Genomic DNA, 20,960 nt, shown 5'->3' with positions numbered 1-20,960 from the left:
TACAATCCAGTACTGATGGATTCTGTGATGGTTTTGAGAAATTTGGTCATGCTTTCATGTGTAACACTGCTCTCCCAGTTCCTCGGCGCAGCAGCTCAGGATGTGCTCAGCTGTTCCACACTTTGCACAAAGTGAACAGGCTGGTGACTCCATCTTGCCCCATGTATGGAGGTTTGACAGGCTGGGAAGCACATCATTGGAAGGAACTTAATAGGCTGGGCTTGGCCTTCCACAGCTCAGTCCAAGGAACTTTCCACTCCATGGCGTTGTTCATGCTCTATTTTGGCTCATCACCATAGGCACAGTACATTAACCATTTACTTTGGATAAAAGTGTCAGCTACATGACTAAATGAAATGTAAATGCAGAACTAAAGAGTTAGCTTAAAAGAAAATCTGAGATCAGTTGTACAACGTACAAGCAGAGAGGAAAGACTGAAGAACTCAAATTAAACTGAAATGAGAGAAAACGAAAACCAATTTAATTATTAGACGTCTGATTAATCACAACAAACTTTGACAAAGCATAGTTTAAAACACAAGAATATTAGAAGAATGTTTCCATGGTAATGAGCAAGTTCATTCACATCTTTCTCATTTGTTCCATTTCCCACTCCACTTTGTTTTACATTAGAAAAAGCTATATACAATAAGTGTTTCAAACTCCATAACGTTAAGATGGTCGAGGTAAAGCCTCTGATACACAGCCCGCTTCACTGACTCACTTCACAAACTTGGTGCACTTGTGGAGAAAGTTGAGAACAAGAGCAAGATGAACTGATAGATCATAACCACCTGGTATACAAAGATGTGAGCTCGTCTCATGGTAGTCAGCTCTCTCAAGAATGACTTTCACTTTCAAAAAAGAAAAAATGGATTTATTCCTGAACAGAACAACTGTAACAGAAGAAGTATTGTAGTGTGTACTGTTGGGATGTAAGGGACGATGGTGTTGAGATTTCTGGCTGTTCGTTTCTTTCTCTTGAATCTCATTAAAGGCTCAGAATTTACAGGTTTGTTTTTTCTTACAATTGGTTACACACATTTCTCAATCCTGGACTAAACAGTCAACAACTCTTCTTTACTTTTACACAAAATGTTTTCAATTAAATCCTTTTTAAATTTGAGAAATTATTCTTACGCTCAAACTCATTGTATGGAGTGTCATTCCTTTTGTACTGAAATTTTGCTTTTAATTGTTGTGCTACAGTTAGTTAAACTGTGCAGTTAAGAGCTTTGACAAGGCGAGCTCAGCATATAGAAATACATGTAACCAACAGTGACACACTGTAACAAGACAACAGAAAGGCTGCCAGGTTCCAAAGAATTATTTGCTGGAGGTCAGTGAGAGATGGTGAAACTACTACAGCTAGCCAAAGTCCATTTCTGTCTGACCTAACATGTTTTTATCACTATGTATTTTTCATTATTTTTTTAAAAAGCTTGAGCCATTGTTCTGCCCAAAATTTGAGCTTCATTGATATCTAACTACTTTTTGCTTGTAACATTTGTTAGCCTTAACTAAAGAAGTCTTGGACTGACCTGAAACCTACAAAGACTGATCAAAGCACATAGAAAGTGCAGTAGGCAAAATAAGGAGCTGAGAAGTGCCTCTGGAGAGTGAATGTGATAGAAAGGCTGCTTTTTTGGAGCAAGAACACAATGAGGACAGGCATCAAAATGTGCATCGCCTGTAATGAAGCAGAGGCTACTACTGTAGCAAAGTCGCCTAGAACTTAGCTTTCTGTTAGATTCTAATACATTTCGGCCCTGCATTATGGAAGCTGTCAAACTGTTTTATTTCAGTGTGTGCCTCCTTGCAGCCCTTGTCTGTTTCACAGAACTGGAGGCCAGTTGGCTGAACCTGCACCCCTTTTCCAAATTGCAGTTCAGCTCTCCACCCGCACCACAAATAAATGACAACTGTCCCATAATAATGTGAAGAAACTGAATACCACAAAACTCTCATTGGTGATGAACTTCAAACTTTAAAATTAGCTGCATATCCTGCTGCACTTAGATGAGCCTTAAGAATGGAGCATGGGGTGGATCCATTTTGACACATACAGTGTCAATAACCGGTCAGAGAGACTAGTGGTAGCCGTTAAGGAGTAGAGCCTCACAACTTTATCTGTAGAACTACAATTTCTAACTACATCTGCAAACAGAGCGCACAAATTATGAAAGAACCTTAAAATGAGAACCGATACAGTCTGTCCGCAGTGCCAGCTGTGGTCACTGCACTGTATTTAACTGTCAGACACTAGCCGTATTACGAGGCTTATTCAGTTATGTTTCTTTCAGTTCAGATAGATAGTGTATGTATAAAATTACAACCCAGTGTACACATGCTCACACACAAATATTTTAGGCACAGAAACAAAGCAAACTGTTGTCACTCAGAGGCAGAAAGTTGAGTTGAGTCTCTGGTTGATTAAACAAACAGGTGAAGGTTCACGTCGTAATGTTCAGTCTGACAGTGCTAAATGTTCCAGAGATTGATGGGAGAAAGCAACCTTCAGCCACACCAGCCATACATAGTCTGTCGTGTTGGGATCCTTCAGTCCACTTTGACCACACTGTAGATCTTGGTAACAAACCAGAAACAGGCAAAGAAGCCGATTGTACCTGGGGCAGAGAAAATATAAAATTTATTAGTGCTAAATTAACTGGTTTAGACTAATATAATGTATACACATCATGTGGGTCACCAGCAATGACTGATTCTGAGTGTACCATATTTTCAGCACTGTAGCTCTCAATCTGTTGCAATTTAAGGACAGTGTAATATTTGAGCCTTTATGCTTCCTTTTCTCTGGCACATAGTCTGGTCATCCCCTTTGGTTACGAATGGGCCAATCACAGTCCTTTATTTAAGATGGGCTTGGTTTTAAACAGTGCTTGACAGAGGAGCATCACCTATTCAGATTTGAACAGTCACGTGTGTTGACAAGTGTTTTGTCAAGCACAACACACATGTCAACACACCTTTGACAAGGTTTGTAAAAATGAGCATTTGTCCTGTTTGGACCAAGCACAGCCCTAATTTGTATGTGTTGCTCAATGCTACGTCACAACTACTGTATCAATGCTCTGATTGGTTGTAGATCTGCATCTGTCACCTCACTATAACTATAGAACTGTACACAAGTATTAAACCAGTACATAAACCACCATGTTCTAAACAGACACATTACAAACACCAGAGACCATCTTGTGATGGAATCACACACGTCGCATGCTTATCATTCTATTGATCTTTGGACCCATGAGGACTCATCATCGTACTTACATTATGATGTGAGTAGCCATGCTTGAACCCATTTTGGAACTCAGATCTCTACTACACACCCTGCACAGACACTTAATGAGTAGTTGGTGGAGCATTTCTCAACTAAAGAGTGAGCTATCTTTCTCAGGAGCTTGTGGAGACCAAACCAGAGCTATAAGGAGAGAGACTGTTAGACACCAGCTAACAGCAAGATTTCTCCCCATTAAACTGAGAACATTCCAGCAAACTTTTAACCTCCATCAACTTTGTAGTCATGTCCATGAGAAAGGCAAAAGCCACAATGAGCCAGAATGGGAAATACATCATCCTTCCCTTATTATTATTATTTTTTTTATACCTACCAGTGAATAAGAAAAAGATAAGAGCCATGATCATGGTGTAACCAAAGTATAGGATGGTGCTGGCCAGTCCGGTGATTTGCAGTTTAGAGAAGAAGTAATGAATGGCATAGACCAGGAAATAGACAGCAGTGAAGCCGCTGGTCAGGAATGAACGCCACTGCCAATGGTAGTCCTGTGAAGAGATGAAATGTAAAAGAAACACACTGTATTGTAAATCTGGATCTGACAGAGAGGGTTCATCCTTTTAAGATCAAACCATTAAACTGAGATGAATTATGTTTCCATATTGTTTGCCTCATAACATTCCAGCTAGTTTACAGTTTGTATCATTTCAGTATTACACTCCACTGTCCTATGGACACCCTGAAGTTTACCTACACTTTGGAACAATTCATTCCTGCTGCAGTGGTAAAATCAGAGGTAACAGTACATGTAAGATACAAAAATGTTTATTAAGACCATGCTTGAAACATAAAAAGAACAGTGTTAAAGTCAGTGATGGTGCTGTGTACCTCAGCACATAAGTGGAAGTAGCAGAGCAGGATGGTGGCCTCAGAGCAGGTGATGACCAGAATAATGAAGACAAGGAAAAGAAAGCCAAACATGTAGTACATCTGATGGGACCTGCAGGAGAGGCAGAGACATGCCCACATCCTTAAAGTTAATACATCACTGGATGATGGAACTTTATGTTTTGTTTCGCTGGCCACCAACGACATTTTGTACAATATTGACAGTCTACACTCAAAAAAAAGTTTTGGCCAAAATGCAGGACTTATATTTCAATTACATAGAAACTTTCTATCCATGTGAATTACAAAGATTTAATATACATTAGCTAATAAACTTAATGTGAAGCAAGTAATAAGATTTATGTAATAGTACTAATAAACTCAGTGTGATTACACTACACAGTAGCGTAGTAGTAGCCAGGTTTATGCATTCAATATTAATAAAGACAATTTGTTATGCATTCAATATTAATAAAGACAATTTGTTTGTCCAAACCCAACAGCATAAACGAATGCAGTCATTTTGAGTTTATTAATACCATTACATAAATCTTATTACTTGCTTCTCATTACGTTCATTAGTTTATTTATATTAGAACTATGTAATTCAAATGGATGGAAATTTTCTATGTAATTGAAATGCATAAGTGGCCGAAATATTTTATTTTTATATAGTGTAGAGAGTTTACAAGTAGATTGTAAAAGAATTGAACCCCTTAATGTGTTTTTTACATTTTGGAATTTTACAAAAATGTTGTCGACAAACTTCTTGATTGTATTCTGAACTTGCAAGATGTATTCTGACTTTCTAATAATAACAGTCAAAACTTTTTCTTCACTCACCAGATAGAGTTAAGTATGAAGAACAGCTGAATAAATATACATCCAAAAGGCAGAATTCCTCCCATGATGATACCAGGGAATGGCTTTGTGTAGAACGACAGCTCTGGGATTTGACGAGGAATCTGATTAGTCCGCACTGGGTGCTCAATACCCTGAAAAAAAGAAAGATAGAGAGCAAGACGGGGAAACATTGAATCATCATGGTGAGACAGAACATGACAACACAGACAATGTCTGACCCGATAACAGACTTTTAGCACTTTAGTAGTAAAGATAGATTCATAGATTAGTATTACTGCAGTCTTTAATATTTTTCATATATGAACTGATGATGTTGGACAGCATACGTCCCACAGTTAAGCAAACTTGGTACCGAGCAGAACCTCTTTCAACTTTCTGCTTTACTGTTTCCTGTACTTAGATATGCTGTGTTGCAGACTTTATTGAGTTAGTTGTCTTAGAAAAGACAACTCCAGAATAGATAGTTCAAAGATGTTGAGGAGCTGTAAAAGTATGTATGTACAGTATAGTCACATCTTAAGTTTGCTATTGTTAGCAAAATACTAATGCTTCTGAGTACAGATATTACATTCACGATAGATAGATAGATAGATAGATAGATAGATAGATAGATAGATAGATAGATAGATAGATAGATGGATAGATGGATAGATGGATAGATGGATGGATAGATGGATGGATGAGAGGGACCCAAGTGGAAGAGTGAGGTTACAGGGAGAAGCGATAAAGAAGGTGGAGGATTTTAAGTATTTAGGCTCAACAGTCCAGAGCAATGGAGAGTGTTGAAAAGAGGTGAAGAAGTGTGTGCAGGCAGGTTGGAACGGGTGGAAAAAAGTGTCAGGTGTGATAGAAGAGTTTCAGCTAAAATGAAAGGAAAGGTGTACAAAACTGTGGTGAGACCAATGATGTTGTTTGGTCTAGAGACAGTGCCACTGAGGAAAAGACAGGAGGCAGAGCTGAAGGTAGCAGAGATGAAGATGCTGAGGTTCTCTTTGGGAGTGACCAAGATGGATAGGATCAGGAATGAGTACATCAGAGGGACAGCACGTTAGAGGTTTTGGAGATGAGCCACATGAGGCAGAGTGCCAGCAAACGCTAAGATAAATTTCACTTTTCTACACCTCAAAGTGAAATAACTTGGTTGAAAAAATATGTGAATGTGCATGAATATGTAGAAAAGCATATTTGATTGTTTATATTTGTTTTTTGTTTTTATTTATATACTAAAACTGTGTTTTTTCATTCGTTGCCCCAGGGCAACATCATGCAGTTGTAGTACTTTTGTTAGGGCAATATCATTCTAATGGATGGAGATGTACTCAATGCACTCTCTACTATTGCTTGTAGGAAATGGATGCAAGGACATTTTATGGTCGCAAGCAGGAGACAGTTAGGGCCATTCCATCCGAAAGTGAGGACAGTGAGCTTGAGGAGGACAGTGAGGAAGAGTGGACCCCAGAATCAGGTTTGAGAGCCAGTTAGTAGATCAGGGGCCAGTCAGTAAAGTAACACATATAATGAGTTTGTGTGTGTCTATGTGTGTGTCAAATTTTATATTATATTAGATTAGATTATACTTTATTTATCCCACAACGGGGAAATTCACTTGTTACAGCAGCCGAAAGTGTAATATACACTACAGAAGTAGAATCAAATAAAAGGACAAAAACCCACAGAAATGAAACAGACAGAAATATCTATAACCTACACAATAAACATGAAAAACAATAAAACATTCAAAACAGTCGAGTACTGTAGTGCTACCATAGTGTAAGAAATATTGCAAAGGAAAGTGACCATAATATAAATAATATTACAAAAGTAAGTAAGTGACCATGGTATAAATAATAACTGCAGGGTATAAATGAAATAAAATAGAAAAAAAGATTGCAATGGGGCATGAACAGGAGACTACAACATGATCAGGTGCAGGTGTAAAGCCTGACAGCAGCAGGGATGAAGGACCTGCGGAACCTTTCCTTCTTACACTGTGGGTGTACCCTTTCCTCCTCACTCTGTGCTCCAAAAAAGTTGAGCATATATATACATATACATATATACACACAGCTAAAATGTGTGGCTTTATATTCACTTACTGCCTTCTTGAAGCCAAAGTATGCTCCTATAAAGGTAAGTGGCACAGAGATACAGAACCAAAGTGCCAATATGGCTACCAGGGTCCCAAAAGGCATGGCTGCTGAAGACCCTTCACCCCACAGGATCAAGTTCATCACAAAGAAATCTGCAAACACCACCCTGAACAGAGACAGACAGGATGTCAGATGAAGGAGTTAATGCATGAGAGAACAGGATCAAGTCAATACATCTTCTTCATTTTGTGACACTTCTATTCTTCCATTATCGTGTGTTTTTGCGCCACCTGAACCAGTCTTACCCAGGACAAAGGAAGGCTGTCAGCAGAACATTGGTCTTCCACTTCTCTCCTCCAAAAGCTATAAACAAAAACAAAGACCAAGAAGAAAGGACGTTTAAGAAATCAAACTGGAAAGCTGTCTTGTCTTCTTTTGGTGTATAGATCCACAGCTCCTTTAGAAGGCTGCAGTGTTTTGACACCAACCTAGACCATTCTTTTTTTTGCCTCAACATACATAAATGGTAAATGGACTGTACTTATATAGCGCCGACCACTCAAAGCGCTCTACACTACATATCTCATTCACCCCATTCACACACATTCATACACTGATGGCACAGCCTTCGGGAGCAACTTGGGGTTCAGCATCTTGCCCAAGGACACTTCGGCATGCAGACCGGAGGAGCCGGGGATCGAACCGCCGATCATCTGATTAGTGGACCGCTCTGCCTGTGAGCCACAGCCGCCACAGCTAACTTGCCTGTTTTCTTGTTCACTCACATTTGTAGAGGCGAGCAGCCACATATCCAGCTGGAGTTCCCAGAAGAACCCAGAGAACAACAGCACACGTCATCAGAGCCCCACGGTTAGCCGGAGAGAGGAAGCCAAGACAGGCAAAGACTGGAAAGAAATGATTTGATTTCATGTTACAGATTTGAAGCTGGGTTAAATACGGTAGCAATAAAGCCAATGAATCCAATATTGATATTTAAAAGGCTAGAAATTCTGATTATAAAACACTGGCCAATATTGGGTTTTTACTGTGGCCCTGAGGTATAAACACAACATTTTAGAAAACATAACAACATTTTGACAAAATAGTCACAATAGGTGGGGATTTGTTTACAACCTCACATCACTTAACTTCATGCCATTTGCCATAATTAACTCACATTATAAATGTTATGTAGAAAACATGTTTAGACCCCAGATTGAGCTTGTCACCAAAAGGTGGTGCTAGTTTGGCATCGATACTGGGGTTTTTTTTATTCTTTTAAACAATGAAAAGAATGAGGAACAATGAAGATGAAGACATACAAAGTGTGACAAAGGTCATAATGAAGATCTGAGTTCCAGAGCCAAGAAACACCGACAGCAGCATTCCCTTTCTGGGAGGTCGGAAAACATCTCCATGGACTAACTTCCACCCAAACTCCTCCTGGGCATCCTCCTGGAGAAGAAAACAGATATCTCTATGTCCAGGTCATCTTTCCATGATTATGATTATGACTTGGCTAATCCTTTGATTGTGTTTCATGTGATGATAAATATAGTAAGATGAGTTAGTTAAGTATTGCTGTAATTACAAACTTAAAGATATTGGCACTGTCCCACCAAAGCGCCATCTTATCCACAGGGACAGGTTCTCACCACAGAGTCCATCTGATTGTATCTGGCAATGTCTTTATGCAGAGTCCGCAGCATGATCATGGCTACCATTCCAGACAGGAACAACACAATCACCAACGAGTTCATTATGCTGAAGAAGAAAAACAGCAAAGCTAAATTAACAATATGGTATCAGTATTTTGATGCTAGCAGACACCAGAGTTGATTAAATCAAATCAAATCAATTTTATTTGTATAGCCCAAAGTCACAAAGTACATTTGCCTCAGAGGGCTTTACAATCTGTACAGGGAGTGACACCCTCTGTCCTTAGACCCTCAGGTCGAGTGAGGAAAAACTTGCCCACAAAAACCTTTAACAGGGAAAAAAGGTGGAAGAAACCTCAGGAAGAGCCACAGAGGAGGGATCCCTCTCCCAGGACGGACAGACGTGCAATAGATGTCACGTGTACAGAACAAATCAACACAAGCATATTGTACAGTTACAATGACTGACAAAATGACAATGAATCACAATGAATGATAAAAATCATTACATTAACAGATATGGTAGTAATAATGACAGTAATAATATATGTAGTGGGCGTCGTGCAGGATCACAGCAGCAGCCATGATCCACGAGAACCTGCTGGACGACGGAGCACAGAAACTCCAGGGAAGTTTGGTTAGTAACATGCATTAATGAGACATGTCCACAGATGGAGAGATGGAGAGAGAGAGAGAGATGGAGAGATGGAGAGAGAGAGAGAGAGATAGATAGAGAGAGAGAGAGAGAGAGAGAGTTAGTTTTCGGTAAGCGAGATGTGTGCATCTTCAACCAATACCGTGCCTGGCTAGGCATAACCCAGAGTCCCCCGGCAGTCTAATCCTATGGCAGCATAACTAAGGGATGACCTGAGCCAGCCCTAACTATAGGCTTTATCAAAAAGGAAAGTCTTAAATCTATTCTTAAAGGTGTTGACCGTGTCTGCCTCCCGAACCCAGAAAGGTAGTTTGTTCCACAGAAGAGGAGCCTGATAACTGAAAGCTCTGGCTCCCAATCTACTTTTGGAAACTATAGGAACCACAAGGAACCCAGTGTCCTGAGAGCGCAGTGTTCTAGAGGAGTAATAAGGTATTATGAGCTCTTTTAGATACGATGGTGCTTGACCATGAAGAGCTTTGTAAGTAAGGAGAGGAATTTTAAATTCTATTCTAGATTTAATGGGTAGCCAATGCAAGGAAGCCAAAATGGGAGAGATGTGATCTCTGATCTTGGTTCCTGTCAGAACACGTGCAGCAGCATTCTGAATTAACTGCAAAGTCCTAAGAGACTTATTAGAGCAGCCTGATAACAAAGAGTTACAATATTCCAGCCTTGAAGTAACAAATGCGTGGACTAGTTTTTCTGCATCCGCTTGAGAGACAATGCGTCTGATTTTAGCGAGTTACGTAATTGGAAGATGCAGTCTCGAAATTTGTTTTATGTGGACGTTAAAGGACAAATCCTGATCACAAAACAACTCCAAGATTCTTTACAGTGGAGCTGGAGGCCAGGGTGATCCCATCTAAAGTAACTAAGTCTCTGAAGAGATTTTCTGAGGTGTTTGGGTCCAATTACAAGAACTTCAGTTTTGTCTGAATTTAACATCAAAAAATTGTAGGTCATCCAACTTTTTATATCCTTAAGGCATGCTTGGAGTTTAGTTAACTGATTGGTTGCATCAGGCTTGATCGATAAATATATTGGGTGTCGTCAGCATAACAATGAAAATTGATAGAGTGATTCCTAATAATGTTCCCTAAGGAAGCATATATAAACTGAATAGAAGTGTCCAAGTACAGAACCTTGTGGGACTCCATGACAAACTTGGTCTGCATGAGGATTCATCACTGACGTGAACAAACTGAGATCGATCTAAAAAATACAATTTAAACCAGCTTAGGGCGGTTCCTTTGATGCCAATTTGAGTTTCCAGTAAAGAATTTGTGGTCAATGGTGTCAAATGCGCACTAGATCTAACAGGACAAGTACAGAGATGAGTCCTTTGTCTGATGCCATTAGGAGGTCATTTGTAACTTTGACTAATGCGGTCTCTGTGCTATGATGCACTCTAAATCCTGACTGGAAATCCTCAAATAGACTATTGTTATGGAGAAAGTCACACAGCTAATTAGCTACAGCTTTCTCAAGTATCTTAGACAGAAAGGAAGGTTTGATATCGGTCTGTGTTGGCTAAGACCTCTGGGTCTAGAGTGGCTTTTAAGAAGAGGTTTTATTACAGCTACCTTAAAGGACTGTGGTACATATCCTGTAATAAAGACAGATTAATCATATCCAATAACAAATTACTAACTACAGGTAAACAAATCATTGAGCCGCCTGGTTGGGATGGAGTCTAAGAGACCGGTTGACGGCTTAGCTGCAGAAATGATTAAAGTTATTTGATGAAGGTTGATGGGAGAAAAACAGTCTAAATACATAACAGGTTTTACAGCTGTTTCCAAACTTGCTGTATCAGAATGCAAATCAATGCCTGTTGAGGGCAAGGGGTGATGGATTTTGTCTCTAATAGTTATAATCTTATCATTAAAGAAGCTCATGAAGTCATTGCTACTTAGACCTAAAGGAATAGATGGTTCAGTAGAGCTGTGATTCTCTGTTAGCCTGGCTACAGTGCTGAAGAGAAACCTGGGGTTGTTCTTATTCTCCTCAATTAAAGAAGAGTAATAGGCTGCTCTGGCATTACGGAGAGCCTTCCTGTATGTTTTGAGATTATCTTGCCAGACTAGATGAGATTCTTCCAGTTTAGTGGCACGCCATTTGCGTTCAGATTTACGTGCCTCTTGCTTTAATTTACGAGTCTGCTGGCTATACCATAGTGCTAGCCTTCTTTGTTTAATTATCTTCTTTTTCAGAGGTGCAATAGAGTCTAGAGTTGTCCGTAATGAGCCTGTAATACTGTCAACAAGATGGTCTATTTGTGGGTGGCTAAAGGAAGTAGACAAGTCCTCTGTTACAGTTAGACATGGCATTGAATTCAATGCTGAAGGAATCATTTCCTTAAATTTGGCTACAGCACTATCAGATAATCATCTGCTGTAGAAGCTTCTACACAAATGCTTATAGTCCGGTAGTATGAACTCAAAGGTTATTATAAAATGGTCAGACTGATTAGTGCTTTGTATTCATGAAACCATCATTCTTACCTGAACCACTGGATGTTGGTGTGAGGCATTGACTCCAGGATGTAGTCCCATCTAGATGCCCAGCGAATATTCTTGTCTTCCTACACAAACACACACACACACACACACACACACACACACACACACACACACAAAATGAAAATATTATAAATATAGTGCAAGTTATTGAGCAAGGTAGAGCATGTGACTAGAAGAGATAATGACCTGGCCTAGCTCTCCAAAGGCCCTTCCTTTTCAGGAATCCACACAAAAACAAAAGTCATGTATTTTCCACTTCCACTCAATTTCAACATTCGTCCATCTTCAGTTTTTATTTGAGCCTCACGAAACACAGGCAGCATTTAACACCAAGACCAAGATGTACTAACCACAAAGCTGACAGAGTAAGTGTATGGGATCTTGAACACTCCAGTGTGTGCGTTTTTCAGGAACTTTGGTCCTCCGGAACAATCAGGGCTGTCATCATTAGGGTTTTCATAGCTGGATAAAGAGGAAATAGATTTCAGACCAAAGTAAAGAATATCCAATTTGCATGACGCAGGCAGAAACTATGATGACACTAACTAATATCACACTATTCCACTAATCAGTGAAACGGATGGATTCATACACCAGAGCTCTTTTAGCATTCACAAAAAGTTCTACAACCGTCCCAATTGTAAAAATATTAAATCACGTGCTAAGCAAAGAGTTCCGGGTACATTTTAACTAGATTGCTCCAAACTAAAAAAAAAATGTAAAACTGTGATTTGTTACCTTTTGGGTTCAATCTTGGCAGCAACCAATCGTGCTCCGAGTTGTTCGTGCTCCACAATGTGGTAAAAGATGGTGATGTCCACGTGGTTAAAGATGTAAAAAGCGTCTTTTTCAATAAAGTTAGACTGGAAAACAAACCAAGTCAAAAACATCAAGACACAGACAAAGTCATAATAAAGCAATATCACACAAGAGGGAGTACTATTGCAGTGAATATGAACAATATCATAGTCATTATATTGCTTTTATACAACAGTTCTACTATTTATTAACTAACAAAAGTTTATGATTTGTATGTTCATTTAATCGTTTATTTCATGGTTTCTCTGTACAGTACAGTACAGTATTAAATCCTGTGAAATAATAGTCATTTGTGCGATTGATTACAGTTCTAGTACGCACTCACTTTAACCACGCAGGCGTCTTTGGGTCGGCCTCCTTCAGTGACGTAACAGCCAATAGGGAAACCAGGATTACAGAACTGCCCATCTTCAACATCATAGCACCAAGTGACGGGCATGTTATCTACAATCCTACACACACATCATCGTCACCATTATCATGAAGCACAATTCAACAGACACACTACAGCTCAGACAATCAACACAAAGCATCATGCAGATGTGCAAATAGATGGTAATGACCACTGAATGGCCACAGAGGGGATAAAATATTTTGCATGTACATCATGTATTAGGGCTGTTGGAACGACTTTCATTTTTCGAATATAATTCGACTATTAAAAAAACAATAGAATTCGAACGCAGGAATTACTAGTCGAATGTTTTTTTTATTTTATTTTTTTTTCAAGACAACGTAATGACGAATTTTGTCGTTCTTCTATTCATTTTTGTTACATGAGTCTGAGTCTGACTGAATCCAAATCTCACGTTGATTTATCGCGTTACTTCAATGCTTGAACGTTATCATAGCGTTGCCTAGGAGCTACAGTATCAGAATTTAATTAATGGCGAGCGAGGAGAATTCACGGGCGGATATTACCACTCCTGAACATCACAGAAGCTTGGTATGGAAATACTTTGGATTTCCGTCAGAAAATGGAAAAATAACAAACAGAGAAACCGTAATATGCAGGCTGTGCGAGGCTCGAATGAAGTATCATACCACGACGAGTAACATGCGGACACACCTGTTGACGCTACACCCTGGCAAGCTAGCCGAGCTAACTTCGGACACTGATGAACCTCAGCCCAAGCAGGCACGAATCACCTCTTTCATGCCTGCCTCACGGGGCTTATCAGCCGAACGTCAAAGGAAGATAACCGATAAACTGACACGATTTATCTGCAAAGATATGAGGCCGATAAACATCTCGCAGGGGTCTGGGTTTAAAGATTTCGTCCAGGAGTTAGAACCCAGGTACGCAGTTCCTTCCCGTGCAACCATCAGTGACAGAGTTGTTAAACTTTATGATGCAACAAAAGACAACATCAAAAAAATGCTAAGCGGAGAAAACATTTCCCTGACAACAGATGGATGGACCTCGATAGCCACCGAGGCATATGTGACAGTCACCGCACATTTCATAAACGAGGACTGGGAACTGAAGGACATCATTCTTAAAACAGCCGAAGTCCAGAAAACCCACACAGCTGAACACGTCGCAGAGTGCATCGCCAATATACTCGGAGAATACAACGTGAGGCCCCAGTCGGTGCTGTCCATTACCACAGACAATGCGGCTAATTATATTAACGCTGTCGAGAGGCACCTGCAAGTAGCCAATGTACCATGCATGGCCCACACTATTAACTTGGCTGTGAGGAAAGGGCTAACAGTGCGAGCTATCGAAAGCCCTATCAACAGACTGAAGGCCACAGCACTGCATTTCAACAAGTCAACCACGGACAGCTACCTGTTGGAATCTAAACAGAGGCTGCTCGGAGTGAAACCTGCTAAGCTGATCAATGATTGTGCCACCCGTTGGAACAGCACTTACGACATGGTGTGTCGGGCAGCGGATCAGCAAGCTCCGGTGGCAGCTGTCATCATGGAGAAAAAACTCGGTCATCTTGAGTTGAACACCAACGAGTGGAGCCTCATGGAGCAGGTGAGTCACAGACATTAAACTAACACAGCGATTTTGCATGCCTAAATTAACAAACCAATAATCATTAACAGGCCATAACATGTTCAGCGTGACAGAGGAGCAGAATATTAGGCCCACCGTCAAATATTCTTACAGTAGCCTATTTATGTTTTTTCTGTAGGTGAGCTCATTGCTACAGCCTTTTAAAGTGGCCACGGAGGCATTATCAACTGACCGATTTCCAACCGCATCAGCCGTTCTCCCCCTTAAGTACGTGCTTATGTCACATCTTCAGCCATCTACCGGTGATCCTCAAGCACTCAATGACATGAAAACTAAGATCTCCGCCGACCTCGAGAAGCGCTACAGTCATACCAAAGATGCGTTCATGCTTCTCAATTCTGCTAGTTACCTCGACCCCCGGTTCCATCGACTGATTCATCTGACCGGAGAACAACAGCAGGAGGTGCGCGATAAAGTACATAGAGAGATGAGGTTGATTGCGGAGGATGAAGAGCACGCGGAGAATGAAGAGGGAGCAGGGGATGGAACCCCTCTGGGTGCTATGGGGTCCCTTTTGGGGAATGTTTATCGCCAGTTTGCTGGTCCAGGTGGTACTTTGGACAGTGGACTTGTGCTACAGCAAGAGATGCGCATGTACGATGCTGAGACACCAATACCTAGCGACAGCAACCCATTGTCGTGGTGGAAGACGTCAGGAACCAAGTACCCTCACCTCGCCCGGCTGGCACGGCGCTACTTGAGCATCCCGGGCACCTCAGTTAGAGCAGAAAGGGTTTTTTCCACTGCTGGCATGATAGTAAATAAAAAACGCTCTGCACTAGACCCAGCAAACGTGGATCGCCTGGTGTTTTTGGCTAACAACCTTTAGAAATAGGCCTAATAAAAAGATGTGGCGTGTTAGAAATGTAGGAATGCCTGACTGTTATCGGCCCACTGCCGCCATAAGCACTTTCACTTTTGTATGTAACGTGCGCAATTTGAGTTATTTTTGAATTTGCAAAGTTGGTTATTTTTGTATGCACTTGAGTGCGCAATTTGAGTTGTAGTTATGTACGATTTTAGTTATGTTTATGAGGCACTTTCAGTTTTGCCTGTGGGCAATTTCAGTTATTTTCGTAGGCTATGTGACGCACTTTGAGTAATGAGTTGAATTTAATAGTTGATATATTACTTCTGTGTAAACATAAAGGTGAACCACATAACCTATCCATTCTTTTGACACCAGAGCATTTTGGTATTAAAAAAAAACAAAAAAAAAAAAAAAAAACAGAAGCATTTTTTTAAAGGACCAGGTTTCTCCAGCAGCCTGGCTCAGTGTTGTACTCAGAGTTGAATTAAAATTCAGAATTGAACTTTTCCTTTTCTGCCTGATCTTTATTATTTACTTACAACAAACATCTCTTGACTTCTGGTATAGAATGTTTACTGATTACATCGGAACGCCCTCTACTGGCCAAAAGTATAATAACCCCATGCCCTACAAGGTAACCTATAGTAATGCATAAATAGGCTATATTTTAACATAAAAAATTCGAATATTATTCGAATTAAAAAAATAATAATTAATGAAATTCGAATGGGATTAAAGAGGAAGGATGACAGCCCTATCATGTATGTGTGTGTGTGTGTGTCTGTGTGTCAGTGAAGTGAAGTGTACATACCAGTGATGCTGGTAGTTGAGCAGCATGCCTTTCTTGAGGAAGTCCAGTTTGGCTTTGTCTGCAGGACTGTTGCTGTCATATGTTTTTGTGCACACCTTCTTACACACAGCAGGTTTCTTAAACTCAAACTGACACACAGGACACACAGTTAGTAAGTGTGTGTGTGTGTCAGCTGGGTTTTGTTTGTTTCTTGTCATTGATACAAATGATGAATCATTCTTCACTGTGCACATTTTACAATAAATCAAACTAATAAATTTGATATTTTAAAAAAATTAAGCATCAATTATGTCAAATTTTAAATATTTTTCTGCCCATAGAAATATAACAAAACAACAGTGCCTAATTATTATTCTTTGTCTGGGTCAGTCAGGAGAATTCAATTGGAGAAAATATTCTCCAATTGAATTTACCTTTCTGCACCTGGCCTAAATATAGCCCTGTATCTGCAAACAAGCACCCTCTGTTTCTGTTCCGTGTATGTAAACACAGCCACTCATGCATCTTTGTGTGTGTGTGTGTGTGTGTGTGTGTGTGTGAGTCTGTGTGCGTGTGTGTGTGTGTTTGTGTTTTTTAGAAGTGTGCTACCTTGTATGGTGACGGCTCGATCCTTTCCCCAAAAAGAACTTGGCCCAGATTCTCTGATGGACGATTCAATGTGCTCTCTGAGCAGAAGTCAAATCTGTACAAAAAGGAAGTGACTGTTCAAAGTGTTTTTAGTCCGCTGAATGTGTTAAAGCCACGCCCACTCATGGGAGCCTCAGAGTGTCATCAAGCCACCCTTTAGGACGGCCCACAAAATCCTGGACTGTATATACTATGTAATAATAACTAGTAACTAATACTATGTAAATACAGGAGGCAGGCACGGTCAACACTTTTAAGAGTAGACTCAACAATCTCATGGATTTGTGGCTGCTGCTGTGGTCCTGCATGACGTCCACTACATATATTATTACTGTCATTATTGTTACCATATCTCCATTACAGTTTATAGTTCGTTTATGATTTGCTGCTGCTGTTTTTCCTCACTCGAACCGAGGGTCTAAGGACAGAGGGTGTCACTCCCTGTACAGATTGTAAAGCCCTCAGAGGAAAAATGTGTTTTGTGACATTGGGCTAAACAAATAAAATTTTATTTGATTTGATATGATTAGTCAGATTTTATTGCAAAATCACTGTGCATGTGAAGGAGGGCAGCAACGGGTTTAGAGTCCTGCTGCTTCTAACAAATGTTGTAGATTTTAAAGTTAAATGCATCAATCTGGTGCGCTTTCATCATAAACACACTGTAGAGATATGAATGGTTATGACATAACAAAAATACCCTCCAGATTTCCTTTCATACATTTCAAATAGAAAATACTACAAATACTTTGGCTTGGTGAATACTAGATTAAAGGTATTCTGGAACTCTGCGGTTGTTGGCTTGAGGTCTAGTGGTTAAACTTCGACCTGAACTCTCCTGTCCTCTCTTTAGTTTTCTGTGCTCTAAAACTACAGACTGTAGCTTTGTGACCCACTCTCACCGTCATTTGTTTTACTCTTACCTCCGTAAAAATATTTTCACATTATAAAACTGTGTTGGGACTGCTGCTGTGGTCCTGCATGACGTCCACTACATATATTATTACTGTCATTATTGTTACCATATCTCCATTACAGTTTATAGTTCGTTTATGATTTGCTGCTGCTGTTTTTCCTTAATCGAACCGAGGGTCTAAGGACAGAGGGTGTCACTCCCTGTACAGATTGTAAAGCCCTCAGAGGAAAAATGTGTTTTGTGACATTGGGCTAAACAAATAAAATTTTATTTGATTTGATATGATTAGTCAGATTTTATTGCAAAATCACTGTGCATGTGAAGGAGGGCAGCAACGGGTTTAGAGTCCTGCTGCTTCTAACAAATGTTGTAGATTTTAAAGTTAAATGCATCAATCTGGTGCGCTTTCATCATAAACACACTGTAGAGATATGAATGGTTATGACATAACAAAAATACCCTCCAGATTTCCTTTCATACATTTCAAATAGAAAATACTACAAATACTTTGGCTTGGTGAATACTAGATTAAAGGTATTCTGGAACTCTGCGGTTGTTGGCTTGAGGTCTAGTGGTTAAACTTCGACCTGAACTCTCCTGTCCTCTCTTTAGTTTTCTGTGCTCTAAAACTACAGACTGTAGCTTTGTGACCCACTCTCACCGTCATTTGTTTTACTCTTACCTCCGTAAAAATATTTTCACATTATAAAACTGTGTTGGGACAAATTAGACATGTTCAGGTGATTAATGAGAAACACTGGTGATATATATTTCCACAGTTGTGGTCTTGACCAGTCTCCCAAGTCCTCTTCGTTCAAGACCTGCAATGTAGTCGTGACATGTTACATGCAAAGTGCCAGGAGGGGTCCAGTCTGCCGAGACCAAGACCAAGAAACTAATGCATTAATACAAAACAATATTTGAAAAGGGATGCTGTTTAATTGTATTTGATGGACAAATTGAATGTTTACCTAAAAGTTTAGATTGCAACAAGACCAACTATTGACTGCTTTTGGACAAAACTAAAGCACAGAGATATAGGTCGTGGAGTAATAAGAGAGAAAAGGACCTAATCTGGACACATTGGTACAGTGCTACTTACACAGTATATTCATACGGCAGCACAGACTCCACTGAATCCAGCCTGTTCACAAACAGCTCAATGGTCGACTTGAAGAAAAGAAAGCAGACGTTAGGATGACAGCAGCAATGCTCCAATTAGGCTTTTCTTCTCATGTTTTATATACTCATTTATAATCAGCTGTCATTCTTGTATACACCTTGTTCTGAGAACATTTTGAAAAAAAAAAAATCAACAGCTGTTATGTTAACAAAAATAAATAAATAAGTAAAAGTCCATGGAGGTTTGTGTTTTTCTAGAACGGGGTATTATATCAATATTATTATCATTATTAATTATTATTTCTGAGATGTGCATGGTGAAAACTAGTGTGTTGGAACCAAATTTGGAGCAGTTTCATATAGGCATCCAGTGATAGGCCAGCCATCTGACACTGACAAATAAATCAGAACATAGCTATGCAAAAGTTTTCAGAGCACGGTCTGACAAGCTGACTATCATGGGATTGTTTGGAGGCTTTCATTATTACTTTGTTAACTACATAAAGGGCCGTATCATTACTAGATCTGTGACTCTGCAGCATGTTATGTTCATGTACCCCGGCTGACTGTACAGCTCATTTACATGTATCATACATGTATGACATGCCTTCAATTTACCGCCAATCTAACAACCCAACTTGTCTGCTCCTGTTAGTGGTGTTTGGAAGTTATGTGGTGTGTTCTGAATGTGTTTTTTTCTAATCAGTCTCAAGCTTTTAATCTGGCCATTAGACTTTGCGCAGGTTTTGAAACAGGTACTAGGGAACAGTGACTGACACACACGCACACCATGAGCAGCAGGGCCGTCCTAGACTGTCATTGATGACTGACTGTGAAAAGTGACAATGGTGTACTCCTTTACCCAGTTTACAAGTCCATATATATCTATATTTGTGCAAGCATATATACCTTTTAAATATGTATATAGTTATATGTATATGTTTCATGTTTTGATGTTATGTTTTGCGTCTATCTGTCATGTCCCTTGTCTTTCAAACTGTACTTATGTCTATACCTGTATGTACAACTGAGAGCAAAGTGAACCGGATTCAAATTCGTCGTGTGTGTACACACACCTGGCCAATATAGTGATTCTGATTCTGATATTTGACTCCCAATATATTACAATAAGCTCTTTGTAAGGGAAATAAATATTTTCAAGAAGCCAGCAGAACTTTAAAAACAACACAGCTGTCCGGAACTGTTTTCTTACTCTGAGATGTTTAGATGTACAGCTAGCCTGCTATCTAGTTAGCATAGTATCCGTTAGCTTTGCTGTGTGTTTAGCATCAGAGCTGTTTACAGGAGCGAGCTCAGCTAGCTGCTAGCTTCGTGTGCATGCATTTGAACATCTGGCAGCCACAGAGCTGCTCTGTGTGTGTGTGTGTGTGTGTGTGTGTGCCATGTTGTGTTTACCTTGCAGTCTGGAACTTGTTCGGTTCCCGGCTCACAGAAGCTGACGGGGGCCAGGCCCGGGAGATAGAAGCCGTCCGCTTGAGCCAGCAGCGCGGCTCCAAGCAGCCACAGCAGCATGTTCACAGCGGCCAGTCTGCCCTCAAAGATTCAGACAACAATGTCGCTCCTCTTCAGCAGTTTACATCTGACATCCACACCGGACAGCAGCCACCAGCATCCGGTTCTGCAGCAGCCAGACACGTCACATGCCGGAAGTGTGCCTGCTCCGTGAAGTGGAGCATTGCAGGATCGTGGCGATGCAATAATAAAAGCACGAGTTGTAGTCCTGATGTTTACTCTTGAGTTGTAGTCCTGATGTGTGCGTGTAGTGGTCAGGTGGTAGTATGTTGTGGGACATGCTGGGACATTGTGTACATATTTTTAATATAGTAAAATCTCTTGTGAATGAAGACTTTTATTTTGGCATTTCA

The 20,960-nt window shown here is 40.1% G+C and overlaps 2 protein-coding genes across 2 annotated transcripts; one reads left to right on the top strand and one right to left on the bottom strand.

The window, feature by feature from the left end:
* Window positions 1–459: 459 nt before the first annotated feature.
* On the bottom strand, window positions 460–20,765 carry LOC104937581 (transmembrane 9 superfamily member 2). Its single transcript, XM_027276623.1, has 17 exons — window positions 20,491–20,765; window positions 19,055–19,122; window positions 16,998–17,091; window positions 16,410–16,537; window positions 13,081–13,207; window positions 12,675–12,799; window positions 12,287–12,398; window positions 11,919–11,998; window positions 8,754–8,862; window positions 8,421–8,553; window positions 7,884–8,003; window positions 7,404–7,461; window positions 7,105–7,264; window positions 4,988–5,139; window positions 4,145–4,256; window positions 3,633–3,804; window positions 460–2,627 (listed from the first exon to the last, which is right to left on the bottom strand). The coding sequence occupies exons 1-17, from the start codon at window positions 20,605–20,607 to the stop codon at window positions 2,560–2,562; spliced, it is 1,935 nt and encodes a 644-aa protein (XP_027132424.1). The 5' UTR covers window positions 20,608–20,765; the 3' UTR covers window positions 460–2,559.
* LOC104929973 (zinc finger BED domain-containing protein 1-like) lies at window positions 13,214–16,395 on the top strand. The gene is made up of 2 exons (XM_019268886.2): window positions 13,214–14,745; window positions 14,906–16,395. The coding sequence occupies exons 1-2, from the start codon at window positions 13,642–13,644 to the stop codon at window positions 15,614–15,616; spliced, it is 1,815 nt and encodes a 604-aa protein (XP_019124431.2). The 5' UTR covers window positions 13,214–13,641; the 3' UTR covers window positions 15,617–16,395.
* Window positions 20,766–20,960: the final 195 nt, after the last annotated feature.

Source organism: Larimichthys crocea, unplaced genomic scaffold, assembly GCF_000972845.2.
Source record: "Larimichthys crocea isolate SSNF unplaced genomic scaffold, L_crocea_2.0 scaffold469, whole genome shotgun sequence".
In the NCBI taxonomy this organism is placed as follows: Eukaryota; Metazoa; Chordata; class Actinopteri; family Sciaenidae; genus Larimichthys; species Larimichthys crocea.
The sequence above is the reverse complement of the archived record's forward strand: the minus strand, read 5'-3'. Positions and strand labels throughout refer to the sequence as shown.